Consider the following 19257-nt stretch of genomic DNA (forward strand, 5'->3'; position numbering starts at 1 on the left):
AGTATTCCAAGTTTCAAAGCAATAGCTTTGATAGTTTAGGAGAAAAGCTGACCTAAACATAAAACTTAACCAGGCAACGCCGACACCGACAACCGCTCAAGTGATGACAATAACTCATCATTTTTTTTCAAAAAATCAGATGAGCTAAAAAATCAACAGAGAAAACATTCAAATCTCACCCGAGGATCAAATCTATGTACTTTTTCAGCTGAGCTAACTGAGTGGTTCAAATCAAGACTTTTTCTGACATAAGGCCATACCAAATTGATATGTCGTTCGTCGGAACTACCGCATCAATAATTTCATTCCCGAGAAAAAAAAATAAAAATCACCCGCCCGCACGTACATAAAAATCTCCGAAAAAAAATTTTTTTCCCCGATTACGCGGTCCGGAATAATAACGGCAAAGCAGGTTTTATCGCTGTTTTAATGCGTCAAAGTGATACTGATCGGATTTCATGCATCCGTAATACATGTTACTGATGACCAAAACTCAAAAAGTCAGAAATTATGGTGTTGTTCATCATTTGTTTTAAATCTGGAGTGTCTGTGCTAGTGCCACACATGGCCTTCGATGTGTTGGTAGGTAATGAAGTAGGCACGTTCTACTTTTGTTCAATACAGTGAAAGGAACGAATCACGACTTGTAAGACGTGCACGGGGATGCAGTTAAAAATATTTGGAAATATTGTTCAGATATAGTTTTCAAACCATTTGTTATCAGTTGTTTAGTTCAGTATGTTATATCTATAGCCCAAAGCTGAGGCCGACTACTATCTTAAAAAAATGTTTGTTCACAGATCCTGACCGACCTATCACATTGTCTAGGCCAAATCTTTTTGAACGTAACTTCTTTAGTACAGCAGTCAGATATTCTATCGAAACGCATTTAGTCAATTTAAAAATTGTTTAGCTTTTCAAATAAGTAGTGTAGATATAAAATATGTCTTTTTGTAACCCCAATTTTGCCTGTTTGTCTATTACTTGACTGTGAATTGATAGAACGAAAAAAAAAACTGGAAAAAACAGACCTCCCCAACTCTAAATTTCTAGTTCAGTCAAAGCAAAACAAACAACACTTTAAGGGTGGCCATATAACACTTTAAGGGTGACCATATTGGGATCATTCTTTGTCAGTCTTGTTATCATTTTTGCCTGAAATGAATCTCAACCACAAAAACATAAGCTAGCCGGATCTGTTAAGAAATTATTCCAAAGGGATTCGAGCAATGTCGAAGCATCTGTGTGACCAACTCTGTTTGGTCTCACTGGTCAAGTGGTTTGTTACTTCCCTTCACCTCTATGGGTTGGAGTTCCACTAGGGGCACAAAGTTGTTCATGTGCCGAAGCCATCTAACTGTGCTTCAGAAGAAATGTTATTCCACACATGTGCCTGTTTTGTCTTAAATAGGCAGGCCTTCAGATTAATGTAGAAAAATCAAAATTAAAGATAAGACACTCATCCCTTAGAAATTATAACTAAAAAAAACAAAGTGATTCAGTGAGGTTTGGCAAGAATTTATTTGCAAAATCATTCATGTAGTCTTTAAAACATAATAGAAAAGCTATATACTGTGTTACCCACACTGTAAATGTTTGATTTCTGTGTTATTTCTAAAGAAATGTTAACTTCATGTATAATCATAACCGCCTCCTCAAGGGTCCAAGCTGGGAAAAAAAATTAAAAAAAGCCCGCTCGCTCCATGTAAAATCTACCCGCCTCTGAAAAAATCAAAATTGAGAAAAAAAAAATAAAATAAAAATTTCGCTCGCCCGCTCCAATTTTTTTTGAAAATTTTCCAAAGAACTATTAATCAATTTGGTATGGCCTAAACATCTATATAAGCAGTATGAAAGTGGCCATTTTGTGTCATCAGGTACATGAGTAAAATAGGAACTGAGTAAAATACTGAAAGTGACGAACGGAGAGGATTTTTTCTAAATTCAAATTGATCACCTTGTTCGCACACAATCAATCCTTTGGTTGTAGTCACTAAAATACATCAATATTACATTTGAAAATATCTAACTCTTGTAAATAAAACATGGATTCTCAATACAACTGGGATCCTGCAAAATGTTTCAGAAGGAATACGTTGCTTAACTGTCTAACTGCATTGTTGCCTATCTGTATTATTGCCTAACTGTATATAGCTTCAGAGGGAAACACATGGATAGAATTAACCGAGCAGAAGATTAAGAGAGAATACCAGAGCTGTTATAGAGATTATCAGGAAGATTAGCCTATTATCATGTTACTGTGTCTAACATTAGCAGTATGTTTACATGCAAGTCTTGTATGATACAGTCTACTGTTGGTATATGTAGGCTATTTCCTCATTTGCTTTGCTAACATGCAAGTTAAAATAGTTGCAAATTAAAATAGCTTGGTCTACCCAGTATATATATACTGAATACCAGTAATATATAGAGAATCTTACTTGAGTAGCTTATGATATTGAATTCAATAACCAAGTACTGCAAGGCCCTTTAGAGCATTTTATCAGAGCCAAGCATTTTGCCATCGTTCTTTATTCAATAAATTAAATAGAATTTTGATTCACTATACTAAGATTCTCCTCAAGAATTGTCAGCTTTTTCTGCTGAAACTTCGATCTTTCAGCTTTCTTTACCTTCCAAAGACAAAGGAAATTTCGACCAACATCTTTATGAAACTGTATATTCTTTATAACAAGATGCATCTTTAGAAGTTCATCAAGGAAGTAAATCTTGTTTGTTTTAATTGTAATTTTACTTGTAAGTAATAAATGACTTAGCTTTATACAGCCAGACTTTGTTTGCTCAAACTCAGAAAATTCATACACCAGCCTTTGCTCAAACTCATTGTCAAGTCCCGGCAAAATATCTACATAATACATATTTTCGCAGCTCAGACTACCAATAACTCGAACAAATTTTGCTTGTCCCATCCAGTTTGAGCGAACAAAGTTCCACTGTATGCATATTCTGAGTATCATGTGAAAGCCAGCAGGGAATTCCATCTTCATACTGTCCCTTTTCCTCATGCAACTGTTAAAATTGTTAACAACAGAAAAGCAAGGTTATAAGAAAAGGTATTTTTCCTGGATTTGGTTCAAAATGAAGGATGTTACTGACAACTTTGCAGAGGAAAGGCAAACAGCACTTCAGTAAGTACCCATTTCATATTAGACAAGAAAAGAATGCAGATCAACAGTTATTGGTAAAACTGAGTTTTGAGACCAATCTTAATATAGCAGAATCTGATTTGTTGAAGCTGTCCACTTATACCTGACCAATAGCAAGACAAGGCTGCAGTTAAAGACTGGTCTCCAAATCTTCCTTTGATAACCTGGTACAAAGGGCATAAAATTTGTTTGTACACCAGCCTAGAAATGCACGCTGCCATTGGTCAATTTCTAATTGGTGCTCAGACACAGCCAATCAGATGCTGGATTTTTGAGACTGGTCACAAAATAAACTTTTTTGTTTAGACCTATCACTGCAATAAAGCTCAGAAAGACTCAATTGTTTAAGTCTTGTGAAACTCAAAGATAGTATCTTTATGACAACTGCAGCCTCAAGAATTCACAATGACAGCTCAAAAACTAAACAATATAAACACCCTTCAGCTTTAATTTTGGTAGTTACTCTTAACTGACTTTTAACATGGTAATAATGTTAATATTTTTGTAGTATCTATCACAGTTATTTGGCTAAACTAGCAATTACTAGGATGGCATTCCTATAAATACAGAAGCAAAAGGGGAGGTAATTATATGTATGCATATCAAGGGGAAGTAACTGGCTTTAAAAGCCAGCCCTGTACTCACTGCACAATTGCTATAATTAGATATATCCCCTGCATATAGAACCTCCGGTGTTATAGGAGGCTGAAACAGAATGAAGTATGAGCAGTTATAGGACCCCAGTTACATGTATACTCAAAAATTAAACCTTGTTTACACATACATAACAATTACAAAATATCAAACTGTAGTAAACAAGAGCTGTATATAAAACACATATACCTCCAATGATCGCCTCTGTCTGTGGTAACAGGTGGTATAATTTTTATATCTCAAGTTTGCTGTGACCTTGACCTTAAACCTTTAAAACAATATGGCTCATCATCTTACAAAAGGTCATCATCCTATATGGTCTGACTACTGTATAAGTGCTTTTTGAGTTACATATCAGAATCATTTTAAGCCTCATGGTCACTGTTACCTTTAACCCCTGAACCCTCAAATAATGAGGGTCATCAAGTGTACCCAGATAATCATCCTAGGAAGCCTGACTACTGCAGGCCAGAGTATTCTCTTGTGACTGATTTGTTCTCAAGGTCACTGTGACATTGTCCTTTGACCTACTACCCCTAAAATAACTGAGGTCATCAGCTGACTGCATATAATTCTTCTAAGACTCAATGTAGGTCAAAGTATTCTCTAGTTATTGTGCAAATACTGTTTTTGTTCTAATAGTCATTGTGACTTTGTCCTTTGACCTACTGATCCTAAAACAAAAGAGGTCATCAGCTTACTATATGCAATTATTATAGGAAGTTTTATCTATGTAGGTCAAAGTATTCTCTATTTATTGATCAGAAACCATACTGTCTACAGGCTGATGGACAGACCATCATGAGCAAAACAGTATATCCCTTTCTTCTTTGAAGGGGACATAAAAATGCATTCCACTCATAGGACTGGCATCATCATCATAGGTGTCCACTCTGTTATACATACTTGATGAAAAATGACCTTTAACCCAAACAAATCAAGCAGAATCCTTCATTTAAAGATACAGGGAATGTTTAATCTTTCTACAAAGATGTTCTTTAGTATGGAGATCAGAAAAGGTCAACCTCTTTTTGTTAAGAAATTATGCCATGTAAATTTTAGAGCTCTGGTGACACCTATGATCATTTGACAAATGATTTTGAACACCAAAACTGAATGCATTCTGAACCATGTCACGACAATGCCATCCAAATAAAGAACAATGTGATGAATCAGAAAACAGGCATTTTTTCATTCTAAGAACGTTTGAAGCCATTAATTGTTTCTTATGACTTATTGTGACATATAATATTATATATTTGGAAACTGCATTCAAAGGGCCATCATTTGAACTTGAAATTGTGTATGTATGAACCTGTTTATTGACAATTTGTTCATAATAAAAGTTAGTATCTGCTTCTTGCTACCAAATTTTAGATCAATTATAGAAATATGTTCCAGTAAAAAGATCGTAACTACCACATAGGGTGCACCTGATCACTGGATATACAAGTTACATAGTAAAAACATCATAAATGGTAATGGCAATTTTTCATTTTGGAAAACTGTACAGCTGCCTATGTACATGGTGTAAATATGTTGAAATAATCTGAGCTTGATTAATATAAGACAATCAGTACTTCCAGTACTGGAAAGCATTACCTGTGAACTAGAAACATTTTCTGAGGGGAAAAAACGTGAAACAAAATAGAGACAGTTTTTCAGAATCTTCCCATGACAAGGATATAAATCTATTTACAGTTTTGTTCCTGGTAAACTTGTTTATTTGTTTTCAACAATATTTCAGTTGCATAGCAGCAGTAAACTAATCTTATCAGTGTTTCTGGATTCCTAACCAGTGTTAACCTTTTCCCTGCAATCAAAAAACAAATTCCACACACCAATCATAAATGGTGATCAAATGACCCCTAGACTTAATGCCAAGACATTTTTCACTGAAAACATATTTTTGGCTCAAGATTCAAACTTGTAACCTGAAAACTGGAATTCTTGTGCATTACCTATACTTGAGCTTTAACAGGGTGTGGCTTTAACCTTGTGCTCTACCTACAATTGAGATAAACCTGGTATGCATTAGACCTTTGTGCTCTACCTACAATTGAGCTTAAACCTGGTGTGCATTGACCTTCTGCTCTACCTACAATTGAGCTTAAACCTGTTGTGCATTGACCTTCTGCTTTACCTACAATTGAGCTTAAACCTGGTGTGCATTAACCTTCTGCTCTACCTACAATTGAGCTTAATCCTGATGTGCATTGACCTTGTGCTCTACCTACAATGGAGCTTAAACCTGATGTGCATTGACCTTCTGCTCTACCTACAATTGAGCTTAAACCTTGTGTGCATTAGACCTTATGATCTACCTACAACTGAACTTAAACTTGGTGTGCATTAGATCTTGTGCTCTACCTACAATTGAACTTTAACTTGGTGTGCATTTTACCTTGTGCTCTAACTACAACTGAACTTAAACCTGGTGTGCATTAGACCTTATGATATACCTACAATTGAACTTAAACCTGGTGTGCATTTTACATTGTGCTCTACCTATAATTGAACTTTAACAGGGTGTGCCTTTAACCTTGTGCTCTACTTACAACTGAGATTAAACCTGGTGTGCATTTAACCTTGTGCTCTACCTACAATTGAGATAAATCTGGTATGAATTAGACCTTTGTGCTCTACCTACAACTGAGCTTAAACTTGGTATGCATTTAACCTTGTGCTCTACCTACAATTGAGATTAAACCTGGTATGCATTTAACCTTGTGCTTTATCTACAACTAAACGTAAACTTGGTGTGCATCAGACCTTGTGCTCTACCTACAATTGAGCTTACACCTGGTGTGCATTTAACCTTGTGCACTACCTATAATTAAGCTTGAACAAGGTGTGCCTTTAATCTTGTGCTCTACCTATAATTGAGCTTAAACCTAGTGTGCATTAGATCTTATGCTCTACCTACAATTGAACTTAAACTTGGTGTGCCTTAGACCTTGTGCTCTACCTACAACTGAGCTTAAACCTGGTTCGCATTTAACCTTATGTTCTACCTACAGTTGAGCTTAAAGCTGGGATGCATTTAACCTTGTGCTTTATCTACAACTGAGCTTAAATCTAGTGTATCAAACCTTGTGCTCTACCTATAACTGTGTTTTAATGGGATGTGCATTAGACCTTGTGCTCTACCTAGAATTGAGCTTAAATCTGGTCTGCATTTAACTAATGTTCTACCAACAATTGAGCTTAAACCTGGTGTGCATTTAACCTTGTGCTCTACCTATTATTGAGCTTAAACCTAGTGTGTATTAAACCTTGTGTGCTACCTATAACTGTGCTTAATGGGATGTGCATTAGACCTTGTGCTCAACCTATAATTGAGCTTGAACCAAGTTTGCATTAAACATTGTGCTCTAGCTATAATCGAGCATAAAATGAGTGTGCATTTAACCTTGTGCTCTACCTATTATTGAGCTTAAACCTAGTATGTATTAAACCTTGTGCGCTACCTATAACTGTGCTTAATGGGATGTGCATTAGACCTTGTGCTCAACCTATAATTGAGCTTGTACCAAGTTTGCATTAAAGATTGTGCTCTAGCTATAATCAAGCATAAAATGAGTGTGCATTTAACCTTGTGCACTATCTACAATTGAGCTTAAACCTTGTTTGCATTTAACCTTGTGCACTGCCTACAATTGAGCTTAAAACTTCGTGTGCATTCAACCTTGTGCACTACCTAAAATTGAGCTTAAACCTGGTGTGCATTTAACCTTCTGCTCTACCTACAATTGAGCTTAAACCTGATGTGCATTACACCTTGTGCTCTACCTACAATTAAGCTTAAACCTGGTGTGCATTAGACATTATGCTCTACCTACAATTGAGGATAAACTTGGTGTGCATTAGACCTTGTGCTCTATCTACAATTGAGCTTAAACCTGGTGTGCATTTAATCTTATGTTTTCCCTACAACTGAGCTTAAACCTAATGTGTATTAAACCTTGTGCTCTACCTATAACTGCGCTTTAATGGGCTGTGCATTAGACCTTGTGCTCAACCTATAACCGAGCTTGAACCTGGTTTGCATTAAATCTTGTGCTCTAGCTATAATTGAGCTTAAAATGGATGTGCATTAGTAACTTTAATAACATGTCCCTAGTCTGCCAAAGTAACTTTAATAACATGTCCCTAGTCTGACAAGGTATCTTTAATAACATGTCCCTAGTCTGGCAGAGTAACTTTAATAACATGTCCCTAGTCTGGCAGAGTAACTTTAATAACATATCCCTAGTCAGATATTGACGTACATTAGCAATAAAATGCTTTTATTTTTTGAGGGGGCACACCATATCAAAATTATTAAAACATGTAGCAATATGTTTGAAGTATCAGAAAAAAACATAAATGTGTATTACTTATGAGTGTGATTAAAATCCGAGCTATATTCTACCCTTCATCAAATATTTACTGCGTGGCTAATGAAATAGAGAGATTTCTACAGATTTTACAAACATTACAGAAATGTAATAATGTGATTTGGAATACTGCCTGAACTGACAGATTTTTTTTCAGATTTTTGTTTTTATTTACAAGTAAGAACAAACAAACATTCTTTCCAAATTAGAAAAAAAAGTACAAGTCAGAAAGTGGTCCCCTTTAATGTCTTTTGCAGTATTTTAGTAGACTAGTATCTTAAATAGTAAACTTCGATACATATAATTCTGGTAGTAGACAGACAGGATTAATAATTTCAGCTTGAACTACTGATGAACTTATTTTACTTAGTTTTTCTTTTTGATACCAAATTCTTCATTCAAACTGTAATTCATAACAAAAGTTCTACTCGTGACTGATTTTTTTAAACGGTCACAAATAAACAGATTTTGTTTATCCGTTTTACCCAATATTTAGCATGTTGGCCGATTTTCTTGCTTATTCACTAAGCTTAGCGCATAAATGCAATTAAATCTTAATACTATTGTATATCTACAGCTTAATTTAAAGTTTTAATCCCTTAATTAGGTATGAAAATCCTGCCCTTACATACAATGGTTACAATACTTGACATAAAACAGCAGTATTTCACAATTATTTTATGCAATATCCAATGTTAGAGTCTAAATTTAGTAACATGAAAAGATTAAAAGATTAATTTGTTTATCAAACTTTTTAAAGTCAGAACTAGAGAATTAACGACTTCAGTAACTAACTGAAATCTGACACTTTATTGAAAACGCTTTATCGAATGAAAGAAAGAGAAGCAGAATTTACTAAAGTACATTCTGAATTTGCAGCACCTTTCGTCACCCAACTAACACTGAACTTATTATTATCTTGCAAAAATACATAACTCTGCACATCCATGCAGGCTGATCATGGTCTACACTGTTTGCTATCCAGTAAGTAAATTTTCAGTGAACACCCCTTTTGATAATAAGTGGCACTGCCCAAATTGAATAACTGACCAGTCCATTTTAAAAATTTAGCAGGGTAAAGTTTGCTTGCACTTCTTCTGATATATTGCTACAGTGGAATCCCTCCTACCAAATAAAGTTCTTGTTCTTGTCATAACCTTTTGCCATTTAAGTTGTTTTGACCAGAAGCACTTTAAAATGCACCTTTACTTCTTTCCTTGCTTTGTAGATTTACAGGCAAATGTAAATTATAGTCAATTTTTCGATAATGACATGTTATGATGTCTCTTACTGGCAACGGTAAACAATACAAACTTACATCACTTAATAGCTCATCTTGGTTCTTACTTAGGATGAAATTGTCAGTTATTCTTAACCCTTACCCTGCTATATTTCTATAATGGACTGGTCCATCTTTCAATTTGGACAGTACCACTTATTATTCAAAGGGGTTTTCACTGAAAATTTACTGACTGAATAGCGAACAGTGCAGACCATGATCAGAGCTGGATATGAAACTCCAGATCTATTACAACTATTCTAACAAGTTAGCAGAGAATCAAGCAATCACGAGTTACAACTTGCTCAGTTGTTATCACTGCACAGAGTAGAAGCTGGGTTAGTCTCAAGAAAAAAAAAACAACCATATCTTCTGTAACTGATTAAGATATTGCAAAGGTTTGGTTGTATTTAGAATAATTTATTTCTTTATCAGTTAGTTGTGAGTCCATTCTATTCAAGTCTTTCATCTAAGACAAAAAATTCATGTTCATTTTTTTTCAAAAATCTTAACTGTTGTGTTCTTAAATCTAAAACCTAAAATGTGAAGTTTGGTTTAAACAATATTTTATTAATCAAATAGCATGTAATTACAATAAATTTTTACAAAAGCTAGGGATCGAGTAGAAAGCTAATAAGCTTTTTTAGAAACTCTTTCCCGAGAAAATGTGAAGTTTGGTCATCCAAAATTGAAATTTCAGCATTACATGAAGTTTCATTATGATTGAACCTTTTGATCTAACACCTTCCTCTAGCCTTAAAATTTTAAAGAAACTTACATTCAATTTTCTAGCAAGGACATCATCCCATTCTATGGCTTTAAACCATTTATGTTTCTTCACATCTTCAGCACCATTCTGTAAATAACAATGTACATTTGATTAATTATTTCTACATTTAATTGTCTAGTCACATTAATAAATCTGTAATGCATACTTTCAAATATATATCATTTCTGTTCTTTTTTACATAAACTTTCTCTTACCTGATATTATAGGATGTGATATGAGGTGATGCGAGGGGCAACGGTATAATTGCTTTGAGGAGGAGTCATGTGATGTGAATGATAAAATATTCAAATTTTTCTTTATTACACTGGTCAACTTTTTATAGCAAACATAATTCATATCAGCCTATTGTGATGATAAAATTCTTTTTTTGTCTAAGTACTAACAAAACTTACTGATGATGCCTGTCAAAGAGCTATTAAAATTTCATCTTGTATAGCTCTATGCTTGTATTCACAAAAATAACTACAGTTTACACAAGAAGGTAAACAACAAATGCAGTTCTTGAAAAGTGATATCCATGAATTCTGCACATTATCTTGATGAGGTGATCATTTCACCCAAGTTTCATGAAAATCCTTCAAGGGGTTTAGGAGATACAGAGCTCAAACCTTTGACCTTCAGTTGTGACCTTGACCTTGAGTTGACATGGCTGACTTATGAGTTCTTGATGAGTTGATCATTTGACCCAAGTTTGATGAAAATCCTTCAAGGGGTTACGGAGATAAAGAGTGGACAAAAAATGGAAGACTCAAACCTTTGACCCTAAGTTGTGACCTTGACCTTGAGCCCGCATGGCTGACTCATCAGTTCTGCACATCATCTTGGTGAGGTGATCATTTGACCTAAGTTTCCTGAAAATCCTTCAAGGGGTTTAGGAGATACAGAGCGGACACAAAATGGAAGGCTCAAACCTTTGACCTTGAGTTGTGACCTTGACCTTGAGCCAACATGGGTGACTCATGATTTCTCCACATCGTCTTGATGAGGTGATCATTTGACCAAAGTTTCATGATTAAAATCCTTCAAGGGGTTTAGGAGATACAGAGCAGACACAAAATGGAAGGCTCAAACCTTTGACCTTGAGTTGTGACCTTGACCTTGAGCCGACATGGCTGACTCATGAGTTCTGCACATTGTCTTGATGAGGTGATCATTTGGTGCAATTTTCATGATTATCCTTCGAGGGGTTTAGGAGATACAGAGCGGACATGAAATGGAAGGCTCAAGCCTTTGACCTTGAGTTGTGACCTTGACCTTGAGCCGACATGGCTGACTTATGGGTTCTCCACATTGTCTTGATGAGGTGATCATTTGACCCAAGTTTCATGATTATCCTTCAAGGGGTTTAGGAGATACAGAGCGGACACGAAATGGAAGGCTCAAACCTTTGACCTTGAGTTGTGACCTTGACCTTGAACTGACATGGCTGACTCATGGGTTCTGCACATCGTCTTGATGAGGTTATCATTTGACCAAAGTTTCATGAAAATCTTTCAAGGGGTTTAGGAGATACAGAGCAGACACAAAATGTTACGGAAGGACGGAAGACAGAAGGACGGATGGAGACCATTCCTATAACCCCCACCACGAGTGGTGGGGGATTAATATCCATAGCTGAACACTGTAATATTAAGCGGACATATTCGTGAATCGAGCGGATATATTTGTGAATCGCCAAAACTGAAGTGCCAAGCTTAATTTGTTTACCTTTACTTGACTAAAGTGACAGTTATTAGTGACCATGTAAATTTACGCTGGCTAATATTTTCGTGATTTTCTTAACTGGCGAAATTTGCCGTGAACATTTCCACTTATACAGTAGCACTAGAATCTGACATATATCTGAAAAGTATATATATCATGGGCATTGACTTTCTCTAACTACGTAAATAAGATTAAATGTTAAATCAGACTGAACTTAAAACTGCTTTTTTTGACGTAAGTATTCCACCTGATCAGCCATAAATAATAATCTAATAATTAATTGTTTAGTCTGTGTATTTAAGGTTAGTCAGTTTTTGTAACACATATAAATTCTGAAAACTTAAATTTCTGACCTAACTTTACAGCAAATTCAAAATATATATAACTGAGTCTGGTGACCATTCCAAGGTTGCAACCATTTTTTAATGGTCTATTTTAGACTGGGCAATGTACTTTGTTAAATGTTTAATTTTTCAATATGTCTTTATTTCTGAGTAAAATGGTTCCCATTGTCCTTGACCTTTGTCTTACCTTCATATTTCCCAGCCGTTTCGTTCTGTCAGGAACCAGCAATTTCTTTATGAGATCTCTGAAATAAAATATATCAGGTACAGTTATCCATTTACAAAAAAATAACAACATTTAAAAGATTATCGATTCAAAACTGGCTTTCCTCCAGGAATTGCACAGAAACAAGCACATTAAAAAATTTAATAAAATTTTCAATAAAGTATCTTCAAGGTTGTCAAGTTGGCTGTAAAAGAACAATTAATCATACCACCATTATATGCACAGCGTCATCATAACTTCTTCTGTTGCCAACTAGGTCTAGACTACAGTTTAACCCTCAATACAACTAACACCTCTCTAAAAAGGGAAATATCTTCTTTCCTGATCAATTCATATCTTAAGAGCAAAACCCCTGTCCAGGAAAGGCAAATATCCAAATTCTCTCAAAAGGAAGAAACCCACCAAAAATATGCAGGCCTGGTGCCGCTTTGATGATGCCATAATTTGTTGAGACAGGACCTGGTGTGTCCATGCTCAGAAGATACAGTTTAAATAATTTTCAATCAAAATTTAGTTTATAATGCAATTTATCGCTATTTTATCCACTTTCAGTTTCGTACAATTTGAAAAATGTTGCAATAGTAACAATGTAGGTTTGTTTTTACTGTGTGGGATACAACGTATTTTTTCTTTCCATTAATCATTTCAAAAGATATATTGAAACTTATCCAATATTACAAAACATTACCAACTATATTTTGTACTATGACACAAGTGCTAACGTCAATAAGCTTAAAGGTGCATGCCTACAGGTAAACGTCATTCTTTTAGATTTTAGCAAGTGGTTTTTATCCATATTAAATAACTTGAAAATTAGAAAAGAAAAATTAAGTGATTCGGGGAGATCAGGCATTCAGTCTGTAAAATATAAAGAAAATTTTCTAAAGCATATCAAATCAAGCATTTAAAATATGGTGTAAAATAAAAGGAAATCAGCTGAGTTTTATAAAACATTCTTAGAATATAAAATTTGATAATACTGATTTATGATTTTTGATATTTCATACACACTGTTGTTTTGAAAAATTAAATTCGGTAGTTTTGATGCTCATCTGGTGGCATTCCCATTTAACCCTTACCTTGATAAACTTCTATAATGAACTTGTCCATCTTCCAATTTGGACAGTACCATTAACTGTTAAGAGGGGTGCTTACCAAAAAGATACTGGCTGAATAGCGAACAGTGCAGATCATGATCAGACTGCACAGATTTGCAGGCTGATCATGATCTACACTGGCCGCAAAGGCAGAATACATCTGGTGGCATTCCCCTTTAAAAACATCAAACCCTAGGGTACAATGCAAAATGTCAAATACAGATCTTACTTATGATAGACCCTATCTAATCTATTTTGATCTTTCTTCTATTGTTCTTTTCTTAAAATTCTCAGCTGGTAAATGAATCAGTTATGTATTGTTATATTAAACTATTATCCTCTATTTCTTGTATATTCCTATCTAGCAATTATAATGCAAAAACTAGGACATTATTAAACTATATAATCTTGTAAGAACATAACTAGTTAAAAATAGATGAAACTGTTTTTAAAGTACATTCTTTCTTCAAGAGACTTGCATAATTTGACAAACAAAAATAACACAATTGAGTATTTCACATTTCACTGCATCATCATTTCATTTTGATATCATCTTTTACTGCAAATGCAAAAGACTTTTATTCTATTATATATAAATGGGCTGTTTAAAAGGCATACTGGCCAACAGATTATATACAGCCTGATTATATAGTGTATATAAATTTGACTTACGTGACTGAAATAGTTTTAATTTATCAAATTTTATTAACTTAAAGTTCAATCACATAATAATCTCAAATTTCTAAAAAATAATCTTCTAAAAAGAAAAACAACCCAGGAGTACAAAGAGGTCATTATATATTTGTTTACTGATGAAAAAATGAGAACTAATATTTAACCCTTATCATGCCGGACATGACTGATTCTTCCTTGGCAGTCTGATCATGATCTGCACTGTTCCCCATTCAGTCAGTACCTTTTTGGTAAGCACCCCTTTTAACAGTTAATGGTGCTGTCCAAACTGGAAGATGGGCAAGTTCATTATAGAAATTAAGCAGGGTAAGGGTTAATCAAAAGCTGAATAATACCCAGCCAACATTGTTACATCAAAGAAGAATTCCAATAAATGTACAGCAAATATTTAATTGCTGGTGTTTCTATATTGAAGTTTTAGCACAATCATTATCAAAGTTAATACAGATTTGAAAGAGGTTTATCCCTAATAAAAGTGAAGCACAGATGTATATAAAAAAAATGATGCTTTTTTTATAAAAAAAAGTAATTGTACCCAATTGAAAATTAGATGTATACTCTGAAATCATTACATGGAAATTTCATGTCTTTGGTTAAACTCAAGCCTTTGTGGAGATCAGTGAATTCATTGATTTCAAACTTAAAGATAAAAGAAATGGGGATTTTTTTTGTGTTGGGATTTAAACTTGTGGATTGGCATAACTAGGAAATTCAGATAAGAAAGTCCCACAGAAATATTAAAGGTTAACAGTATGCTGTTAACTACTTAATGACCTCCTCAATTCTTTGACAATAAATCCTCAGAAAAATAATTTACCCTACACGTTTTCCAAACAATGTTTTGTAAATTATGCAAAACAATCTGCTTTTCTAATCAGATTTTTTTCCTTTTAGATTTAATTACTAAGGCAGTGAAAACAACAGGCCTAGGTGGGATATCGCTATATGCGATGTGCTTTAAACGTTCCTATAGATGATACTAACATCTGAAGAGTTATTCATCGCTGACTGATTAATGCGGAAAAAAACTTTTAAGTACTGTTGCTTAATGTAATACGCATATGCCGTCATTGCGTTTCTAATAATATTGCATTAAAACAACTAATTACTAAGAACATTGTTTTTCTCTGTACAAAATTCTTGTGATTGCGAGTCATTTCGGTAACATACACTTAGGGATTGACGTAACTACCTGTTAATAAAACAATCCCACAAAAACTCTTTCATACTTAGGTATACATTTTCTCATAAACAGAAAAAAACATTTTATGATGCATAATGTATCAAAAAATATATTCTTTCCTGGTATACTTACAGGAAGGGCTTGCTGATCTAGATTTCTAGATATTGAGTCAAAATTATTTGCCACAAGTTAAAACCAAGGACAAATAGTTTACATTATTGAACAGCAAGTAATTTAATCAGTGTTTTATTACCTGGCATCAAAAACAAATTTTCCAGATATTTCTGACTGTAAAATATGTTTAAAACAGACCAGTCATATAGCATAAATTATTGGCCAGTGGTATGGGCCATATGACATGATCACCAAAAAATTTTGCATCACTGACAAAATTTGACATCTCAATAATGTCCCAAAAAATAAGCTAAAATAGGTAAAATGGCCACTTTATATATTAATGTGCATGCAAAATGATTTTTAATGTGGCTAAATTATGACAATCAGCAATTGTAAAAAAATTGCCAAAACCTTGCATTATGTTATTGTCCAAATACAGAAGTTCAGCTTTTTCTCTGGTTTTAACCATAATTGAAGCATCTGATTTTCCTTATGATTAAATCAACAATCAGGCGTTTTTTGTACTGTACTGTACTGTACTGTACTGTACTGTACTGATTAATCAATGCAGGAATGTTGTCTGATTCCAAACACTAATAACGGTACAGGTCATATAATACAGCTTTATGCAATGTATAGTCACAAGGAGATTTTGTCTCCCTCTTAAATGTTTTCCTCAGCTGTAATATAATGAAATTATCTTTATCTAATCTTCCTAATAATAAATAACCCCAGCCTTCGCATCAACAAAGCAAACTATGTTGATTGAATTATGTCAAATATCAAAAATATGAAAATAAACAAACAGCAATTACCAACATATGTTATATTTGCTATATATATGCTCTAATATAAGACATACTATTCCAATAAAACAATGTGTCAGATTTAGCTTATTGTTTATACAGAATTTTTATAATTAATTGCCAGTCATGAATCAGTTACAGAAAACACATTGTGAGCAGTTTTGGATTCAGTGAATAACCATTCTATTCTGCAGAACAAGTTCTGAATTTCAAGATATTTTGATATGAAATAATTGTATATGTTGCCATAATGTGACGTGCTCCTTAAAGGAACAGTGTTGCTTTTAGGGGGTTAAACTGTAGTGTTATTGCCTACTTGCTCATATTAATTAAACCTATGAGGAGGATGAAAGAATATAACACAATCATTCTGGTAATTCTGTAAGCCCAATAAATCTCAGACTTTGCTAGCTGACAAGAGTTGTCATATAAATATACAAAGTGCCACATTATTACCAAGCCTCCCTGTAAAATCAGTATGTTCACACCCGGAAATGACAGAGGACACAGCAGGAAAACACTAGTGATTGCAATAACATATAATGGCTCTCAAAATAGGTCGTGATTTCACACATACCAAGTTATAATTTATACCATTGACCACTGGCTACTTGATCCCAACAAATAACGAAATCCTTACAAATTGAATGTAAACTTGTCTCAAGACAAGCACCCTATGGTCACATTTCCTCTGTATGAATTAATGAAATAAACACATAAAAACACTACTTGCTACTTGCGACCTATCATACTTACTTTACAACTGGGTCCAAATGTCTTGGCCAGTCAATTTTCCCTGACAGAATTTTTTCGTAAATGCCAAATGGCTGATCATCAAAAAATGGTGGAAACCTGCGGAGAAACAAGAAAAAACCATGCAATAATAAGTAAATCTAGCATTACTATTTCAGTAAATATTTTAATGTTCCAGGATGACATATTTATACTAAGAAGCCAATATCTCAGGTAATCAAATTACACAAAAACTGGAACCATTTACTCTGCTTTTTTGCTTGTCTGGCATTATACTGGGAAACAGTGTATACCGGTAAATACAGAGAGTTTACAATCCTGTTATTTTGTACAAACAAGATTAAGGACAAACTGACTTTTCCCCATATTGTCTTCCAGATCATTTGTCAGACCTCTATATTTTGTTTGATTTTCGTTTTAACATTTTTCCCCGACACAAAATTTCAGTCTGTTAACTTTACCAGTGTTCCAAGGTTTTGTACCAGTACTAATATGGTTCTCCTTAGGCATCACAAAACATCCCATAATTCAGTAATGACACAGACACTTGGGGGTCAGCACCCCTTTCCCTCCCAATCTGCCCCTGCCAACATATTTTCTTCTTTTAAAACAAACTGAGTAAATGTCTCGATCATACAACAACAGTTACTTCTATTACCATTTCAACATGTTTAAAAAACTCCCATATTCTATCAATGCTCAGAAAAACTAAAGACAACTTACTCCAAGCGTTTTCAATACAAATAGCTTGTCCAAGGAATACGTGAATTGCGCCTGTACCCTCTCGGCTATCGCAGCAGTTAACTTTTACGGCGAGCATTTTTATCATAACCACTGATGATATCGTCTGTGTCCCAGCTGTGTTAGTAAATTTGACTGCGCAACATTAAGCTGGGATTTATTCTCGTATTCCTTGGACAAGCTATTTGTATTGAAAACGCTCAGAGTAAGTTGTCTTTAGTTTTTCTGAGCATTGATAAAATATGGGAGTTTTTTAAAATGGTAACAGAAGTTGTTGTATGATCAAGACATGTCCTCAGTTTGTTTTAAAAAACAAAAATATATTGGCTGAAAGTTGGCAGGGGTGGACTGGGAAGGGGAGAGGTGCTGACCTCCAAATGTCTGTGAGCGGTGATGGCTGAATAACATGAGACACACTGTCTTAATGTCTTACCTCAAATCATCATGAAGAACATGATTCAATTATGTTTTGCCCTAGATTTGAATTTGCAACCCCTTAATTCATATAAATTGTTTACCTTTTGCTCTACTGAATTTTGATCTGGACAGGAACAAACTTGTAAATTTTTAGTCTTATGCTCTCCCTATTGAACTATCCTAACAGGATCAAACCTGTACATTGTTGGTATTGTGCTCTACCTACTGAACTAACTTAACAGGATCAAACCTGTATATTGTTGGTCTTGTGCTCTACCTACTGAACTAATCTAACAGGATCAAACCTATACATTGTTGGTCTTGTGCTCTACCTACTGAACTATCTGGACAGGAACAAACTTGTACATTAATAGTCTTGCGCTCTACCTATTGAACTATCCTAACAGGATCAAACCTGTACATTATTACTCTTGCGCTCTACCTACTGAACTATGCTAACAGGATCAAACTTGTATATTATTAGTCATGTGCTCTACCTATTGAACTCCCCGGACACGATCAAACAGTATTAGTCTTGTGACCTATAGAACTATCTGGAGAGGATCAAACCTGTACATTATTAGTCTTGCGCTCTACCTATTGAACTATCTTAACAGGATCAAACCTGTACATTATTAGTCTAGCGCTCTACCTATTGAACTATCCTAATAGGATCAAACCTGTACATTATTAGCCTTGTGCTCTAGCTATTGAACTATCCTAACAGGATCAAGCCTGTACATTGCTATTCTTGTGCTTGTTGAGTTTGAAACAAAGTTTGAAGCAAGATTAAACAAGCAAATTCGATGAATTGGAATCCCCCGCCGAAAGGGTCAGAGTTGAGGAACGGCAAAAAAATATATCCTGCAAAAGGTTAAGAATGTTACCAAGAAGCAAATAATTTCAT

At 34.5% G+C, this 19257-nt stretch overlaps 1 protein-coding gene across 6 annotated transcripts in view; it reads right to left on the minus strand.

Moving 5' to 3' along the window:
* The window catches only part of LOC123554167 (cAMP-dependent protein kinase catalytic subunit PRKX-like), a 49153-nt gene that overhangs the window by 9005 nt on the left and 20891 nt on the right, over window positions 1-19257 (minus strand). For 3 of the 6 annotated variants that reach the window (XM_045344114.2, XM_045344111.2, XM_045344113.2), the window contains 4 exons: window positions 17196-17291; window positions 12505-12562; window positions 10258-10335; window positions 3813-3872 (listed from right to left, as the gene is read on the minus strand). In XM_045344114.2, the coding sequence (XP_045200049.2) occupies window positions 3813-3872; window positions 10258-10335; window positions 12505-12562; window positions 17196-17291 (292 nt within the window). The remainder of the gene's footprint in view (window positions 1-3812; window positions 3873-10257; window positions 10336-12504; window positions 12563-17195; window positions 17292-19257) is intronic. The other 3 variants (XM_045344116.2, XM_045344112.2, XM_045344115.2) reach the window with 1 other exon arrangement.

This window comes from Mercenaria mercenaria, chromosome 7 (assembly GCF_021730395.1).
Source record: "Mercenaria mercenaria strain notata chromosome 7, MADL_Memer_1, whole genome shotgun sequence".
In the NCBI taxonomy this organism is placed as follows: Eukaryota; Metazoa; Mollusca; class Bivalvia; order Venerida; family Veneridae; genus Mercenaria; species Mercenaria mercenaria.